General features: G+C 30.1%; 2 protein-coding genes across 8 annotated transcripts in view; one reads left to right on the top strand and one right to left on the bottom strand.

Moving 5' to 3' along the window:
• Window positions 1-638, bottom strand: part of LOC143073506 (nucleolar protein 14-like) — a 48017-nt gene extending 47379 nt beyond the window's left edge. Inside the window, exon 1 of one of the 3 annotated variants that reach the window (XM_076249112.1) lies at window positions 577-638. The gene's annotated coding sequence lies outside the window, so the exon portion shown is untranslated. Of the gene's footprint in view, window positions 1-119; window positions 241-576 lie in introns of those variants that run through there. The other 2 variants (XM_076249111.1, XM_076249110.1) reach the window with 2 other exon arrangements.
• Window positions 248-17981, top strand: LOC143073507 (nicotinamide/nicotinic acid mononucleotide adenylyltransferase 1-like). 5 transcript variants are annotated; one of them, XM_076249114.1, is made up of 10 exons: window positions 249-446; window positions 3130-3218; window positions 3742-3809; window positions 4089-4249; window positions 5599-5720; window positions 6329-6430; window positions 6996-7054; window positions 8004-8102; window positions 9308-9341; window positions 14913-15132. In XM_076249114.1, exons 1-10 carry the CDS (start codon window positions 368-370, stop codon window positions 15120-15122), a joined length of 1023 nt encoding a protein of 340 aa, XP_076105229.1. In that variant the 5' UTR covers window positions 249-367; the 3' UTR covers window positions 15123-15132. The 5 variants fall into 5 exon arrangements, with proteins under 5 accessions (XP_076105228.1, XP_076105229.1, XP_076105231.1 ...); XM_076249116.1 differs by lacking the exon at window positions 14913-15132 and adding an exon at window positions 17271-17427 and having other exon boundaries at window positions 250-446; XM_076249113.1 differs by lacking the exons at window positions 9308-9341; window positions 14913-15132 and adding an exon at window positions 17271-17981 and having other exon boundaries at window positions 248-446.
• Window positions 17982-18496: the final 515 nt, after the last annotated feature.

Raw genomic sequence — 18496 nt, 5'->3', positions numbered from 1 at the left:
GGTCAGGGGAGACAATCTACAGATTAAAGTGTATTTTTCTAAAATGTGTAAATAAAAGTTACTTCCAATTGCTTGAAATGGAAAGAATGAAAACAAATAAGTATACAATCAATAGAAACCTGGTTTACGTGTAAATGTGTATCTGTAATTAGTATTAAACAACTAAACACCAATGACGTTTTCTAAGCACATGTGAATCTAAAACCAATGGTAAAAGTCCGAAGTGTTCCGGAAAAATGTAAACAGGAAGTAGATTAATTCCGTAATTGTAATTTATGCAACATGTCCAAGCGAAATCCCAACGAAGGAAAACTGTTCTTATACTAATACATAAAATAAACCAGTGACAGTTAAAACAAATTAAAGCATGGCTTCTCCGAGAAGAGTAGTTCTGATAGCGTGTGGATCGTATAATCCAGTAACAAACATGCACTTGAGAATGTTTGGTGAGTGAAAAAACATAAAAAAAAACTGTTGTGAAATCGAAAGTAAAATATTCTGTAAAAATATTAATATGGAAGATACAATCAGCTTTATATTTTAAAAATGTAAATGATAGAACCTTTTGAATCTTACAATGCAACATCATCTGTAACCCGAATAATCCAGTCGTTATATTCCGACTCACTATCGATCGCTACATAATTATTAACGTATAGTGCGTTCAAGCCCTCGAGAGGACACTGACCGATAGAGGGCGCTGAATCATTCGAGTTACATCATCTGATAAATTGTGGTCTGTTCCCTCAAATCAGGTTCGCTCCCCTTCTTGTTCGGCCCCTTTCACTTTAGCAGTTATCAATATCATTCTGATTACATGTTTGCCCTGAGTACGTTCAGGGTCAATTAATCCACAAACTGAACAAAACTTAGGACTTTAATGTTTATGTGAAGTTTGTGAGTATGAGCACCTGTTTAAACATCAATAACCTAGAAAAAATGTCTTTAATCCTTATAATTATAATTCTTAAGCAAAATATTTGAGATTTTTGATTAACATTTGTTTGTGTAATGGCTACTATAATAACCATCAAATGCACAATTGACACGCTGTAACCTGGGAACAGTTCCTGCTAAACATATTGAATTTTTAAAATCCAGAAATATTTGGTAAATTCAACAATATCTAAAATGAAATAGCACCTACATTTTTGTACATGTACCTTAAAAACTTGATTTTAATGAGATATTATTCAAATTTAAAGCACATAAGTTATGAAATAAATGTCATAAGTTTTATTAAAACATCATTATGACATGTATGATCATGGGATTAGGCATCAACATTATTAAAAACTATTTACAAATATACATATGACCAGTCACCCTGAATAAAATTTTGGTTTCATTGAAAAAAAGGTTGCAGATTTGTGTATAAGCAGTCAGTGAATCCGGGTCCGTTCACGCCCAATCCCGTTCACTCCCTTTCACTTTAGCACCCTACACATTTAATTTGCACCCAAAGTCTGATCTCACCCTACACGTTCGCGCCCAATTTTTATTGGTTTTGTGTTTAATAACTTTGTAATCAAGTTTTGGCAAGTGTATTCCTATAAGTTATTGTTGTCATCACAGTCTCAAATTTAAGTGAGACGTTTTTTTTTGTGTTGAATTAATCTTATTCATGTTTTGGATAGTGTATTGTTAAAAAATAATAATCATTGTTTTTAAATAAAGTGAGATTCTGTCAACGTTTTTTCTTTGTGTCGAATAAATCGTAATCATGTTTTGGTTAGTGTATTGCTTTAATTTTTTGTTTCATTGTTTCAGATGAAAGGGGCCAAGCTGTTAAAAACAATTATCTTTTGCGTTTTTCGTTTGAAATCTTCAATGTTTTGCTCATACCAAGCTAAATACATGCAATATTTATATCAAAGCAATTTAAAACAACAATCATGATTTTCTAATTATTCAACTGGAATTTTATTAAAAATTGGGTGCGAACGTGTAGGGTGCAAACGTGTAGGGTGCCAAAGTGTATTGTGATACCGCAGTCAGTATGGTCAGTTTTTTATGATACATATCCTCATACAACTCATGTCACTCATTCTGGACATACCACTCTACCAATTAATAGCAATTATATGAGATTGATGTACATGTAGTGTTGAAATACAATTTTATCTCTGACATACATTTTATTTTTACAAATACTTTTGAGAATGTATTATGATTTTGGAGTCCTTTTGATATTTTGACTTTTGTTTGAAGCTTACATGTATAAGTTTATTTTAATTGATGATTTGTAGTACATGAATACAATGTAGACCCACTTATATAATGGTACTCAGAACTTTTGTGACTTATGATTTCTTCAGATTTCATTATAATATACATTTGCACAGGCCATTTATGTCTTGAATTGGTTCCCTGATTTTGTCAATAGTTCAATGGTTTTATCAATTGTAATAGTAAAATTTTCATTGTGTGAATGCTATGGTATTCTCTTAGATGATATATTGATTTTTGTAACTAGTAATGGAAGGCAATATTATATTATATACATCGCAGTAGATTGATTAATTTCTTAATGCTTTGTAATAAAAACACCCATTGAATATGTGGAAAATATCTTATCATGTTTTGTTTAATTTTCTGTTATCTTTCGATACAATTGCAAATTTAAAGATAAAGTTTATTTTAATAGAATAACTGAATTATTAAGGACGTTGTAACATAAGTTGTAGCAATTTGCTTCTTTGCTTAATAAGATATGGTATAAAAAGAATTTATTTCAGAAATAGTTGTGTTGCATAGTACTAGTATTCATGAACATCATGAACATATAAGATACATTTCTTGTGTTATACATGTTATATAACTCCATGACATGATAAACTTACATGAAGTGGATCATACATTGTATATTCAACAATTTGCATAAATATAAGCAATTGGTTGGCAATAGAACAATAAAATACATGACAAATTGCATAAATCAGATTCTTTTTCTAACCATTGCTGCAAATATGTTTAATGGTTTTTATACATGTATATATGACATCTCAAAGAGAAGTTTGTGAGTCATATGTATAACAATGATTAAAAAAATGTTTAGGAATGTGATGTAGTAATATCTGAAAATATATTTATATTCAAATTAAAGATGCAAATATTTGTATTTTCCAGAGCTGGCAAGAGATTCTATGAATAGAACAGGCAGATTTAAAGTGATAGGTGGAGTTATATCCCCTGTTGGTGATCAGTATGAAAAGAAGGTACAAAAGTTTGTTATGTTTATATTTTTAACACCTGTAGGTTAAAAGAATAGAATAGACCTCCCGTAAACTAAAAAAAAATCTAAAATTCACAAAAATAATGCACACAATATCTCTGAATTTTCAGTATGCATTTTATAAGATGATTGATTAGCTGCGGAACTGTAACTCCTATGGTCCTTTTTATACCAATTGATTTTGAGTACCATGGTCCGCTAATAGTAAAATAAATTAACATAAGGACCTAAGAGCTATGGTTCTGCAGCTAATCATTGATACTCTGTCAATGAAAATTTGTGTAATTGAGTGTAACAGGGATGAAAATTTCATTATGAACAAAATGTAAACACTCAGGACAGACATCTACAATAGACACTGATACTATATTTTGAGATATGCATCTACAATTGACACAGAGACAGAAATCTCTAATAGACACAAGAAAAGACATCTATAATAAACATCTGTGTATTGATAATGCTTTTGTTCTTTGAGTTACTAATCCTGTTTATTCCCTATGTAGGATTTACAGCCAGCTAAACATAGGTGTAACATGCTGAGAGAAGCATTGACGTCCAGTGATTGGATAAGGTAATTATCAAGTAGAAGGCACACATGATGTTGATACATGTATAGGATAAATAACGATTGAAGGATGATTTATTTAAAAAAAATAAGTTGAAATAATGCTTTCACTTCTCTAAAAAGCTGATTTAATCTATAAAACAATGTACAATAGTCATTAACATAACTAAATTTTAAAGTAAAAAATAAGCAGGCAATTTTTGAAAAAAATAAGAAAAATTTCAAACAGAAAGGTAATTTTAACCAGTAAAATTCTTTCCTATTTATAAAATTGTCCTTTTACAGAATGGATACATGGGAATGTGAGCAGCCATCTTGGTCAAGAACAGCTTTGGTTTTGAGACATCACCAGGCTATTTTAGATGGTGCTGCAACAAACAATACAAATAATCCTGCTCCATCAAAGAGAAGACGGAGAGAAGTTAACAGAGACTACATCAATCAAGGTTAGAACTGGTTCTATAACATTTCTAAAAAGCTTTTTTTAAATTTTGAACATCTTTAAAAACATTTCATTATCTATTGTTCTGTGTGTACTAAAAAAAGATAATTAGAAAACATATTGATCCAGTAAAGATTTCACAGATGATTTTTATTATTAAAAAAAGAATAGCAATTTATATGGCAACTGAAATAAAAAAAAGATGCAGTATTAATTTCTACCAGAGACTGATTGGTATGATCTCAAGAAGTAGTAGGTTACTGTGCTGCCTTCAACAATGAGTAAAACCAATATACTAAGCTACAATAGGACCTAGCAGGACAAAAACAAACATAAATAACAAGAAAAATCAACTAACTAAAACAATAAACAGTCAGGGGACTTACCATACTGAAATAAGTGATTTTTAAATCACTTACTTGAGTAGCAAATTCGAGGTTTTGTCACAAATTGGGATTTTGTAGTTTTTTCAAAATTTTAAACACATAGGTTTAAATAACATCTTTTAATTAGTAAAATTAAAAAATATGAACTTTTTGCTTATTTTAAGTAGCAAGGTTTGTGCCTTTGATACTATCATTTACCTGAAAATTCTATTTTAGTTGAAAAAATGCTATAATAATGGCTTTACATATTGAACTGATACTTTCTTAAAAGATTTTTCACAGCAGTGGGAGTATTTTTCCTGTGAAGTTCAAGGTTTCATCTTTTAGCTTATGTAGTAAAATTCTACTGTTCGCAATAAAAATTTCACTGTTTGGGGGTGTTGAAATAAGTGGGGGTTATTAAAAGAATGATACTTAAAGAAGTGATTTTTGGGAAGGAAATTGGGGTCTGATACTTAAACAAGTGATTTTTATGTCATTATCCTAGATTCAGTACAAGGTCATCACCTGAAATGACCTGGTCATCCTAGACAACACAGATGTTGGTTCTGATAAGTTTAGAAACATAATTAGTCCCTGGATCATTAGTTTTCTATATTTAAAGCTACACTAATATTAAATCACTTCTTCTAGTGATTAATTTGTACTACCGGTACTTAAATAGGTGATTATTAAAGAAAGACAACTCTAACTTCCAACTTTTATGGAAATAATGTTACTTGAATCAGTGATTTAGAAAATCACTTGTTTAAGTAAGTCCCCTGACTGATAAAAGAAGTGCAAATATGTAAGACAGCAACCAAAGACGTCCACTGAATTACAGGCTCCTGACTTGATACTGGCTTATAGAATGTTTTGGGTAAGACATTTAGGATTTTAGGAACCCTCTGTCTCCCCTTACCTGGATCAGTAGTGTTACAGCACTATATAAGAACAAACTGTTAAAATGTAAATATTTGTTTTACAGATGATGACAATGCTAATCACAATCTAAGAAATAAATCAGATAATTCTGTCAATCTACGTCTGTTATGTGGTGCTGATTTATTGGAGTCCTTTGGTACACCTGGACTTTGGTCAGAAGAAGATGTAAGATATTTAAATGTCAGAATTGAAATAAAACTGAAACTGTAAAGATATTATGATAATGATTTTCACTTATACTACTATTGACTGTCATGTTACAGTATGAGAAAGTTATTATAGTTGCCCTCTATTGTTGAAGTGAAATATCATTGGTTATTATACTTCAAGTTTAAATGCCTGATTTTGATAGGTTTATACAAGGGAGATAATTTACTCTATTACCATTCACAGAGATGCTTGGTCAATTGTGTGCTTTATTAAATGATTATGATTATGATGTTGAATTAGAAATTTAATAGACAGTAATAACTGAACATTTAGGCACACATATAAAATTAAGAGGGTTATACTGTAGATTGTTACCCCTTGAAAACACATTGTCAATCACCTCGGTTTACAACGTTTTGTCAGTCTGCTCTGTCATCCTCTCAGCTATGTGTTATCTTTATGTTATTACTTACTTTTTCATTTTAAATTTGCAACCAATTTTTTCTAAAACAAATATGAAAAGGGTAAAATTGAATGGCATATTATATCATTGGTTTCTGTATGTTAATTAATAATTCATTGATGTTTGGTTTAAAGTTTAATAAAGCTTGATTATGTTACAGATTGAGTATATAGTTGGTAAACATGGGTTAGTGTGTATAACAAGAGAAGGCTCTGATCCTAGAAAGTTTATATATGAATCTGATGTTTTAACTAAATATGAGGTAGGTCATTGTATGTCACAGATAGATATCTACATTGAAAACAGAAAATGCAAGTGAAAAAAAGCCTGAATGTCTATTGAATCAGATACATTTAGTGGAAATTTTTTAAAACTTCTGACAGGAAAACTTATTTCATACTTTTACGTTCCCTGCAGCAAGTACATTAAAATGGAAATTAGAGGCTATTTGAGAAGATGCTTTTTGTTGAACCAAATACATATGAAAACTGAGCTCCAACATTATATAGTTCAAATATAGTTGCACAATATGAGATAAATCAGTTGCTCATTACATATTCAACGTAAACCTATCACTTACATGGTTGATCTTGACACTCAGTCACCTCTTTTGTTTATATACAATGTATATTGTACATACATAGTTAGAATTAAATCATGGAATAAGAAAACAATGTTTCAACATCACAGATTCAATCTAAATTGAAATTCACAAAATTGACAACACAAAAATATAAGGATAATAATTGTCAGAATTTTTTTTAGATCAGTTCTTTGTTCTCTATATTTTTTTTATATTAATTTTTATTATGATAACTATTTTATAGGACAATATTCATATACTAACAGAATGGATACATAATGATATAAGTTCTACAAAAATTAGGTAAGGATTGAGTTAATACTATGTGTATGCAGCTTATTTTAAAAACTACATTAAGTTGAAAGTTTAGGTAACTGCCTTATAGTTAGATATTTTCTTATTTAAAATATCACTGTATAAATTCTTTTCAGCAGAAACTTTTTTCTTTGGAATTTCCTTCAACAGGAAGGCTCAAACCTTAACATTTGAAAGCCAGCGTTATTTGATACATAGAAAATATTAGAAACTATATTGACTATAAGGGACCTAAAAACAAAACCAAATGCATCCAAGATCAGTGTTGTCTGAGGGAATTGGAACTTCTCTGCATAAATTTTTTATTTATCAAATGGGAATGAAAAATGTCATTACCAGGTCCAAGGACACAGTTATCGTCCTTTGGTTTTCGTTGTCTACCAATATAGTCCCTAGCATGAACCATGTATAACTTGCATTTTTTATTTGATACACTTTCCCAATTTATTTCTTGATATTTAATGCTTGAAATATTAAGTAGGGGGATGAAATTACATTTAAAAAAAAATTGGGTGCTGAATCTTTATGTAAGTAGTGATTTAGTCTGGTTAAAAAAGGTAAAATTTCATTACAACTGAAGCTGTCAAACTGAATTTTACACCCCCTTAACACAGAATTGTCAAGTGTTGAGTAAGAACTGGTAGAAATTTCTATAATTTTGATATTATTTATCCCACTAGTAGTACACTTCCCTAAAAATCTTTTTGAGAAAGAGCAGGTGCGATTTTTTTAATTTAAATTCATTGTCTAAAAGAAATGCACTACGAAATAACTGTGTTCTCGGGCCACCAAATCACTGACATCTGAGCTATAAAAGATACTTTTGTTATTTATATCGTTAATTTTTAACAGAAGTATACAAATATCACAAGTCTGTTATTTTAATTTTTTCTGACGATGGCTTTATATATTATTGTCTAACATACATATTTTTCAGGAGATCTTTACGAAGAGGAGATAGTGTTAAATATTTACTACAAGACTGTGTGATAGATTATGTTAATAAACATGGTTTATATGGAACTACTGTAGACAAGTAAGACTGTTGTCCTCTCTGTGAAATCCACTTTTCAGTTTGTCCTTTGTTGTATTGTGAATTTTACTCTGGCTTATTTTTGTTTATTTTTTAAGCATGATGAGAAATGTGCTACAACAAGTATTAATTCATTGTGAATATGGGGAAATTGTAGCAGTTGCAATATTTTTATTTTATGTATTTCCACATTTTTTTTTAATAAACATATATCTTAATTAATTCTAATAAAAAGTTTGACGTGCACAACCTATGACATATAATTTTGATAGTAGCTCAGCTTTTAAATCAATAACGTTCTGCATACTGGTATGACCCTAGTTTTGACCTAGAAGGGATTTTCGCCAAAACATTTAGTTTGTCTGAATAAATCACTAATAAGTAACAATAATTTAGAAATTTGTATGGACTAGGGTCTATGAAATAAATAAGACAGATATTTTCTTATATTCAATCAGGGATTTAAGATGGATTGCAAATAATTGCTTTCTGTTCAGAGCTTAAATGTCAGTTATTATATTATTTTACTGAAGATTGTAAAATTTATTATTCTGTATATAAAACCTTGACAAATTAATCTCATTTAACACAAGCATCACTTAGAAATCAAAATAACTTTTTATATTGAGTTCATAGAAATATACTTGGACGCTTTACAATCAATATCATTTCAAAAGTAGAAAAAAATGTCACCAATATACTTTCAATGAAAATCAGTTTAATGTACAATGATGGATTCCAGCAAACTCTTGGAAAAGTGAAAATAGAGTTCATGTAGAAATTCATAAAGACAACTGTAATGAAACAATTACATCTTTAAATACAAATGTCATAAGATACTATAAAAAATATACATTCACTGATTTTACTTACATTCCATGAACCACATTGGTTAGATCATCTTTAACAAATAACACAAGCACACACCAATTTGTTTTCACATATTATCAATTGAAATACAATGGGCAATCTGGGCACACATATAGAATTTACATGGATCTGTAGAAAATGCATTAACTATTCAGAACAGGGATCCAATTCTATGTATTGTAAACAAGAAAAAGTACCTGTTGATGATCATGAATATGTAATGAAATTTTATCATGTTTGTTAAAAATGAATATAGAAACTTTAAAAATTATTATAAACTTGATAGAAAAGTATTTCAATTTTAAGAGAAAGCTTTAATATATTTTATATGAAAATAGGAAAACAGTTCCATTTAATTTTGCACTAAGCTATGTGAGTATTGCTTGATTTGATATATTTATGACCTTTAACCCTCATTAAGGAATGTTTTCATCTTAATATCCATATATGCTTTATTGGTTCCACCTTGTCTTAGAGGTACCTTTATCAATCTTTCTCTAAATATTTGAAAATAAAATTTGAAAATTGGATAATTAATATTTCTGTATCATATATACTTATAAAATGCTCTTTGAATCTTATATTCAGTTTGTGAAACGGATGCAAAGAATTTGTCATTTTGAAAATTTAGATTTAATTTGTAGTTTTTATAACTTTTAATGAAAATAAATATCAAAATTCATTTATTACTGCATTTTAAATCTGGGATTATCACAAGATGAGATCAAATTAGAAGCATCTACATGTTTCAACATTTTGTTTCTTAGATATAATGAGGAATTTAGCATCCCAACATGTAAGGGGTCATGTGGTGGTTTAAACAAATAATAAAATCATATCAGATACCAGCATTAGAAATCACTTTTATAGAATGAGACCAAATGTAGTTTTGTTATAATGTTTACATTGTTATCTTTTAAGAAATAAAATCTGTATTTTTCATTTCTTTTGTTTATGTACATGCATGCTTACTATTAGTTTCCTGTATGCCCATTGAGTATTATATTTCAACTTTTATTTTATAAGAGTTTCAATACTAAGGCATGAAAAGTATGTCTATGGAGCAATATCTTTTGTCAATGTCCCAATATACTACATTTCTGAAGCTTAAGACTTCCCCTTTATCTTTTTCATTTATTCTTTCCGTGTAGGTCAAGCCTTTTGATTTTATTGTGGTCATACACATATCTAATCAGCCCAAGATTACAATTTTCATGTGCAGTGCATTTAAAGTGTCAACAGTTGTAGATCTACAGTTTTACTACATCCATCATTTGAGCCATACACCAGTTTACCTATCACTACAATCATGATGCCATATATTAACATAGTAAAATTTGTCTAAGCTGTTTCCTTCACAAACAAAGAGTTCATTCCCTTTAAATAGAGGTTCAGTTCACACAGGTTCAAAATATATTATTTCATTTTTATGTTTGGGAGTTTTTTGTTACGCCCATTATTCATTGAAAATGTAGAAATTTGTGTTCAGGGGCAAGCTGAAGCCACCTTCCGGGTGCAGCGTTTCTTGTTGTATTAAAGACCCATCGGTGGCCTTAATCTGTTTTCTGCTCTTTGGTAGAGTTGTTGTCTCTGTTACATTTGCATTTACAATTCACAGTTTTCAGGTATAGTTAGTATTTGATCAGACAGGTCTTAGTGTATTAGTGATCATAAGAATTTAGCATGCCAATCAACATTTTTACAAGGAAATTATAAACAAACTGGACAATGAAATAAGGAAAATTACGTATGAATCAGACTGATCCAGGTTAATTTAATTTGAATGATTTGATGACACATTAGTTTATAACTTTCTTGTTCATGAAATTGACATTATAATCATTACTAAATTATTTTTTTGTTAACAATCTCGTAAAACTTTAAGCCCAGTTTGTTGAAATAAGCATTTGTTGCAGTAAAAGTGTTTATATGAATATGAATATATTTAATGAATGGAATATGGCAACTGTTATCACATATGTAGTTGGTTTCAGTGTATGTTGACGTTTGTTATTGTAGCAGTTCAATGTTCTATTGTTCCGTTTAGTTTGCTCTTATAGTTGATGTTCCCCATCAGTTTGGTTTGTTATCAGGATTTGTTTCAGTCTTATCGATTTATGACTATTGAACAAAGGTAAACTTCTATAGTCTTTGTCTATTGACTATACATGCCGGGGAATTCAAATGATTATTATATATATTGACAGGATTTACTACAGCATGATCTTGAAATGTCTCATTCATCTCTGCTGTTTCAGTATTGTTCATAGTGTTGACTGCTAAGAATACGAATTTAAGCAACTATGTTCACGAATATTAATCTTAGAAACCACAATTTGGCTTTTTATAAGTGAATGTTCTGCATATAAAATCTTGACTTTTGACTTTGAATTTAGCCATCTACAATTTTATTTTTATACCAAAGTACAATAGTCTTGTATAATTTTTCAACATAGTATAACCAATAACTTCCAAACATTTTGACCTTGAGCATCACTGAAACAGATCAACTATTGCAATGTGCATCTGATGCAGTAAAATGTTGTTCATACAACTGGGGTAAGAGCAAATCCGCAAGAAACCATGCAAAAATAATAATATCTCATGAAGAAATGTTAGTCTTTGAAGTTATCACCAGCCTAGTAGCTCAGTACCTAGATCACCACAATACACCGATCAAGTTTGAGTTTGATGAATTATAAATGGGATGTGGTCACATATGAATCTTTATTTTGCTTTTTTCAACAACAAAAAATAAGGCAGTTAGTTGCAATCTTTGATTTGATAAACAAATTTTCAAGAAATCTGGAACAACACAATCTATCTGTTTTAAACTTGAGGAGATTGAAGTGATTGGAAGTACAATAAAAATAAAAAAAATTCCATCTCCTTATGATAGATTTTCAAGCAAGTCGTCATTGTAAGTAAAATAACAAAAATACCGAACTTCAAGGAACAATCAAAACAGAAAGTCGCTTATCAAATGTCCAAACACACCAAATGAATAAAAAACAATTGTCACATTCTGGACGTTGTACATACATTTCCTGATGTAAAACAAATGGTGGATTGAACATGGTTTTATACCTTGCTAAACCTCTCATTTGCATCACATTCACATTAAATTTCACTAGACTGACCACAATAGGTGAACAAAGTAAACAGATCTAGACATAATAAATATAAATGGCAAAATATTTGGGTACAACAGTCATCAAATGTGCATTAAGGAATAGTGACTGTAAACGACACGCTATAAGATAACCGATAATAGGAGCTAAGATAAGTAATATTTTCATCAGACTATAGACATTTAGTAAAAACTATATGTTTTCTTTATTTTGTGAGGATAATAATAAATTGATGTGGAGATTACGGAATATCTACCACATCAATTAATGAATCTTTCTTCGGACTTTCAAATTTTTTTCTTATCTCTGTCAAATTGTATTCTGATCTTCGAATCAGGCGCTGTTAGAGGTGCTAGTTTGCTTTTAACAATTGACTTGTGTGTTAATACTTCAATTATGGTACAGATTGTTACACGGACCATAGAATTGAAGCCAAAAGGATTGAATAGGAAGGGGGATTAATAAAATTTCCGTAGCACATGGTCTTGGTTGCTTTTTCATACTTTTTTATTCAGTCCTTTCCTTAAATTTGTACGTATTTGTATTCGATTGCATATAAGCTTTTCTAAATTCACCCAGGTCTTCTATAACAATACTCATTTCCCTTTGAAACAGTTATGTGTTGTATTTTTTTATCACCAATTTTACCGTCCACGACGAAAGAATATATTTCCGGCCCGTGGTGGAACTTTTTTAGTCAAACAATATCAATCAGGTTACAGTTGTTCCTTTTATTTTCGAATTTGAGAGAGATCTGTGTACACGATGCAGTTGTTTCTCGCACTTAGTCAACATTAGAAGCAGCTTGTTGATACGACACTTCACTTTCTTCAACCTTTGTCAATTCAGTCCTTTCCCGACTAAGATTTACATCGGTAATACGGAAATCTTTCTGGATTAAGACCTCAGCTGGCCAGCTGATGCATAAATATTTTTTTTACAACCATGGTTTATATCAATGCTGATTTACTTTTTTTCCTAGAGGCTTTCATCAGCTTAGTAGTCAATAATTCGGTAATGACATAATTCGTAACAAACATTATCCGTTTATAGATTTAAAAATTATTTAGAAAGTTTCAACTCCCTCAGGCAAATTTCTTAGATTGATTTGGCCTGTTGTCTTAGGTCCTGTTTGGTCATATAGCTCTACAGGTGTTTTTCGCATGTAAACACCAATCTTTACAATACGCAGAAAGATTGGGATGGGGAGCAGGTTCATTTATTTGCAATTGATGTGCCAAGTAGAATTTTGAGGAAACTCTTACATTATTATAGATAGATGGAACCATAAATAATTAAATGAAATATAAGTTTATTTTCTGAAATTGTAAATTGGAAGTCCACAAAACTGGCAAAACCAACGTTTGTAACAAAAAGAATGTGTAATAATTAAGGCTAGGTTTCGTCATTCCTACTGCCAAAATGGTGGCTAGCTTAACCTTGTATAACAGTTGTAAAACGTTATATTGTCAAATAGGATAACAACCAAAAACTGACATTATAGGTTAATGTGACAATAATTGTGATCCAATTGCCGAAAACTAAGGTGAATTAATAGAAACAATAAAATATATCATTGTATTTTCCACCTATAGCTACAATAACTTTTAGATTTGATCAAATACTTATTACTGGAACTTCATGTTAGGAACTTTCACATCATTGTCTGTGATTAGCGAACGGTTGTGATTTTATTCAAGTAAGTGTAAAATGTCGTGCTAATAGCGAGAATGTTTGATTCTATCACATTCTGAAGTGTTTTCGTTGTTTGATTTGTAAGTTGTTTAATTTCTAATCGTAGGGGTTGACTGCCATACATTGATGTTATATATTGTAAAATGTAGTCTTCATTAATTAAGAATAACACTGTTATGATTGATAATGCAAGTACGTGCATAGCATTGCTAAAAAAACTAATACACATTTTGCATGTATTTACTTATTTTCTGCTATTGCCAGATAACTTTTCTGTTGATTTTGATTCTATAACGATTTTAATAAATGGGGAATCGTGTTTTAACAAGGCGAAAGTAGGAGTATTTACAACAAGAAAGTAAAACTATTCACACCAGATAATTAACATCGGGTAGGTTGGGTTATGTACAATGGGAAAGTGGAATTATTAGCAACGGAAAGTATGATTATTAAGCACGCAAAGTAGGTTTATCTAAAAAGGAACATAGGGTGATTAAAACAGAAAAGTAAGAATATTGACAACAGGAACGAATGGTTATATATACGGGAAATTAGGATAATTTACCACGAGAAAGTAGGGTTATAAAGTAAAACACAGGAAAGTAGGATTATTATTAACAGAAAATTAGTGATGTTGAGGCCTTATTGATTGAATTTAAGAATTAAAAGTTATCGAGCTTTATATTCCAATATACTCGAGTTTGCTTAAGATTAATAAATACGATACTCGTATGCGGTTTTTTTTAAATTTTGACGGTAAAATTTGGTATTAACTTCTTAACATAAAGAAAAAGTCTTATCAGCTATTCACGGATTATTTTAATTTTAGTCAGTTAATTTTGACTCTTAAGTTGATCTTTCACCTAACAGTCAGAGATTTTCATCTTCGAAAGTTTTGTTTCCTGACACTTTTATTTTTATCAAAGCTGAGACGGTAATCGCTGAAATTATTTAATATTGATGGTTTTCATTTTGTTCAGAAACTATTCAATACACTAAGAAAGGTACGAATCGCGGTTGTTAAATAGCATTGTTTTTTATTTACACTTGCATTTATTGTTTAAACATCGAAAAGTGTAGTATATGTTGTTATTCTGTGAATATTGTCCATTTTCAGAAAAATGGAACAAGACCAACCAAATACATCAAAGAAACAGATGTCGATAAAATTCGACAAGAATGTTTCCGAATCTTACAAACAAAGAAAACGAACAGGCATGCGACGTTTGTGAGAAACTGTATAAAGATTATATGTTTTGTTCTTTTGCCAGAAAATTTTGCGTTTGACTTAGCAGGACAATTTTGTGATAAATTTTTGAATAAATAGTATTTTATTATTATGGTTGTTATTCTCTTCAATGTCGATGGAGTATTTATACTGTAATGTCCACCACTTTATGAAGGATTATAACATTTAGTTAGGTTTAGTATTTTGTATTTCGATATTAGCTTTTGGCAAATTCACTTATAAGCAACATTCACCACAAGAGAATTTAAGTTTTAAAACATCATGGGTTCATTTATATACAGTTGTTAAACAAATTCGAACAAAAGAACTCTAACTTGTACATATTGTAAATCCTATTTGTGGTTTTTGTTTAAATCATTAGAACACTACTAAACTTGTGTCACTGTATGAACTTGTATTTCTGCATTTTTGTTAAAGTCCGATGGAAGTTTTATATTTTTCGAAATAAATTGCGATCTTAGCTTTTCTAAATACAAAAGGAATAGAGCGAGAGCTTTCTTAAACTGGTATTATGTCATAAAAGTTTACTATGTTTAACAATATACATTGTTTTGTATGTATGCTGACGTTTTGCCTTTGAAGTACATTACAATCTTAAGCTAAGAAAAAGTACAAAAGATACGTATTTGTGACACAATAACTTATTAAATACATTCGTGGAAAATTATATTTTAATTACTAATATTATGAAGAAGTTATTTTAGGTTGCTCCCCTTTACTATCAGATAAACTAAACTTACACGATGGATAATACGTTGTTGTCAATTCGTTTGATGTGTTTTATTATTTGAATTTACCATTTGATTATTGACTTTCCGTTTTGAATTTTCCTCGGAGTTCAGTATTTTTGTTTTTTTTACTTTTTAAAAGCTGTAAACTTAGTAAACTGTTAAAGCAAATATGCATTAAAGATATTGTTACGTAAAAAACAATCTTAAGCTAATTTTTTGAAATAAGAAAACTATTTCCTAAAAAATATAGGACGCCTTGATATTGCTTTATAGTATTATAAAAGAATAGTGAAATCAGTCGAAAAAAAAATATAGTCATTGAAAGTAAAAACGTCTTATGACAACTTATCTTATCATATAGAATCACAAATAGTCTCCTTATTTTGATGCACCATATGGTTCAGTATTATATTCACTGATAGGTGAATGTTTGTGTTCTCTGTATTAATGATCATCTTTGTATTATGCTACATAAGTACACTACATATTATATCATACATGTACAATTTGATAATGATTTGACTTATTGAAAGGAAAGGAAAATACCATTCCCCCAAAAACCAACTTAAACATTATAAGAGTACAGGTATGGTGCAAATACACCCAGCGAAACATCGACAACAAATTATTTGGACATATTTTTATGCCTTTATTTATATTCGGGGCCCTTCAAAAGTACAACAGATATTCAAGGATTATTTGTCAGTTTACAGTTATGCTGTTTTCTTTGGGATAGTGCTCCTGTAAGGGTTATGCTAGCAAAATTCTAAATTGGTAATAAATTTACTGTTTTATTCCACGACTTTATGGAGTTCCTTATAGCTTAGCATGTCGACACAAAAAGGTTTCCGCGTTCAGTTGTTTTGGTATTTCTCTACTTTTACTAGCATCACAAGTGTTGACTGGGGTATATTGATATAGTAATTTCTGCCAGTGGGCTTTTTACCGTTTCGTTTGTATAACTCTGGGACGTCTGTTTATTTGCTGAATGTTTAAGTAATGCTGTTGTTTGCAACTGTGCCATTTGCAGCAAGTCCAGAAAAAAGGGCTTCAGATATATAGACGAAAATTAGAAAAGACTTCATTAAATGGCCGTCACTATGGAATCTTACTTCTATATTACTACCCAAGATTTGATTTCAAATCATAATTCGTATCCACAATATACCCACAATGTAAAAACAATATGATCCTTCACCTTCGTATATTGTGAAAATGTGTCTCTGGAAAATGTAGCAGTTAAAAAAATAATTAATGTTTCTTCTATCAAAATTCTATTATAATTCTATTATAATGATTGACGTTTTATTTTATGTACGCATGTTCAATCAATGTATTTATTATCTTTTTTTATATTTTATGTGAACTTAAGTTTGCATGAAAACAATTACATGTTTTTCAGTATCTACTGTTATAATGCTATTTTGTATATGAATTATGTGAATATTGCCCTGTTTGCATATATACAAAACGAAATTTATTTTTCTAAATGCAGCAAAGTTCTAAATGGAATTATCAAAACACCAACCAATGAAAAAGAAGTAGATGAAACAAAACAAAATCTGAGATTCGAGGACAAAGATGAAGTAGATGGATCACCTCGTCAGTCTCCCAGACCACAACCCATCCAAACACGTAACATAGTAGTGGAGGAGGAACGACCACGATCACCAAAAAGAGTCCATCCGAATTCCTGGGTGGGACCACCATCACCTAAATCACCACGGCATGTATCCTGCATGAGACCAGATATAAGTGGTCTGGTCAGACGTGTCCGAAATGTTCGTATAGTTGGGTTTGCTCCAGAAACTTGTGTCTGAACTATCTAGACGTTAGGAGTGTTATCCTATTGGAAATGTTTTGAAATACCATGAAAAGAATGGAAGAAATTTCTTTTGCTGATTGAGGCTATTACCAATTTGTTGTTCTGCTGTTTCATGTGTACAAAATGATAAGTAAACTGCCAACATTCCTCGCTTTAATGTTTAAATGTATGCCAAAGAAGAACATGTTCGCTTAATGTCGATCAGTATTGCACATTTTTACAGTTGTATTTACCAAAACAAAGGCTTTAACCCAAATTGTCAAGTACTGCTGATGTGGTTATTTTTTTACCAGACCTGAGTATTTATTTTTTTATTTTTTGTGAAATTTTTGTCGCAATGATTTAACAGTGATCATACTCTTATAGTTAATTTCAATTACCTCACAGTATGTATTTATAAAGCTCATGTATAATTGATAAAAATGCAATAGTTTGCGTCATTTAAAACGCAATGGTTTGCCATTTTCTGTCTGATAATGATTGTGCTATACTATTTGATCCAAATTAATTGGTAATGAAATGCTAATTGCTATTGAAAAAGTCCACTGGTGATTTTTTCCATGGCATTTTACTCTTCTGTTTTTAAAAATTGATATATTATATGTTATTTTGAAAGTGATTAAAAATTTGAACTTTGAATTTTGAATTTGATTTTGATCGTCTCTCTGCTGACATCATGTCATGTTGCGATATACTGAAACAGCTTGATGTTAAAAAGGTAAATGTAAATATAAACAAAGGAAGTTTAAATACCACGATCATTCTTATGCATAAAATAGCAACATTTAGGCATACACAAACTATTTCAACAGTGATACAAATAGATAAAAAAAGCATGTTACCAATTACTACAAACTTAATATATCAATTTTCCTGTCAAGTTGTAGTTAATATGT

Source organism: Mytilus galloprovincialis, chromosome 4 (genome assembly GCF_965363235.1).
Source record: "Mytilus galloprovincialis chromosome 4, xbMytGall1.hap1.1, whole genome shotgun sequence".
Classification (NCBI taxonomy): Eukaryota; Metazoa; Mollusca; class Bivalvia; order Mytilida; family Mytilidae; genus Mytilus; species Mytilus galloprovincialis.
The sequence above is the reverse complement of the archived record's forward strand: the minus strand, read 5'-3'. Positions and strand labels throughout refer to the sequence as shown.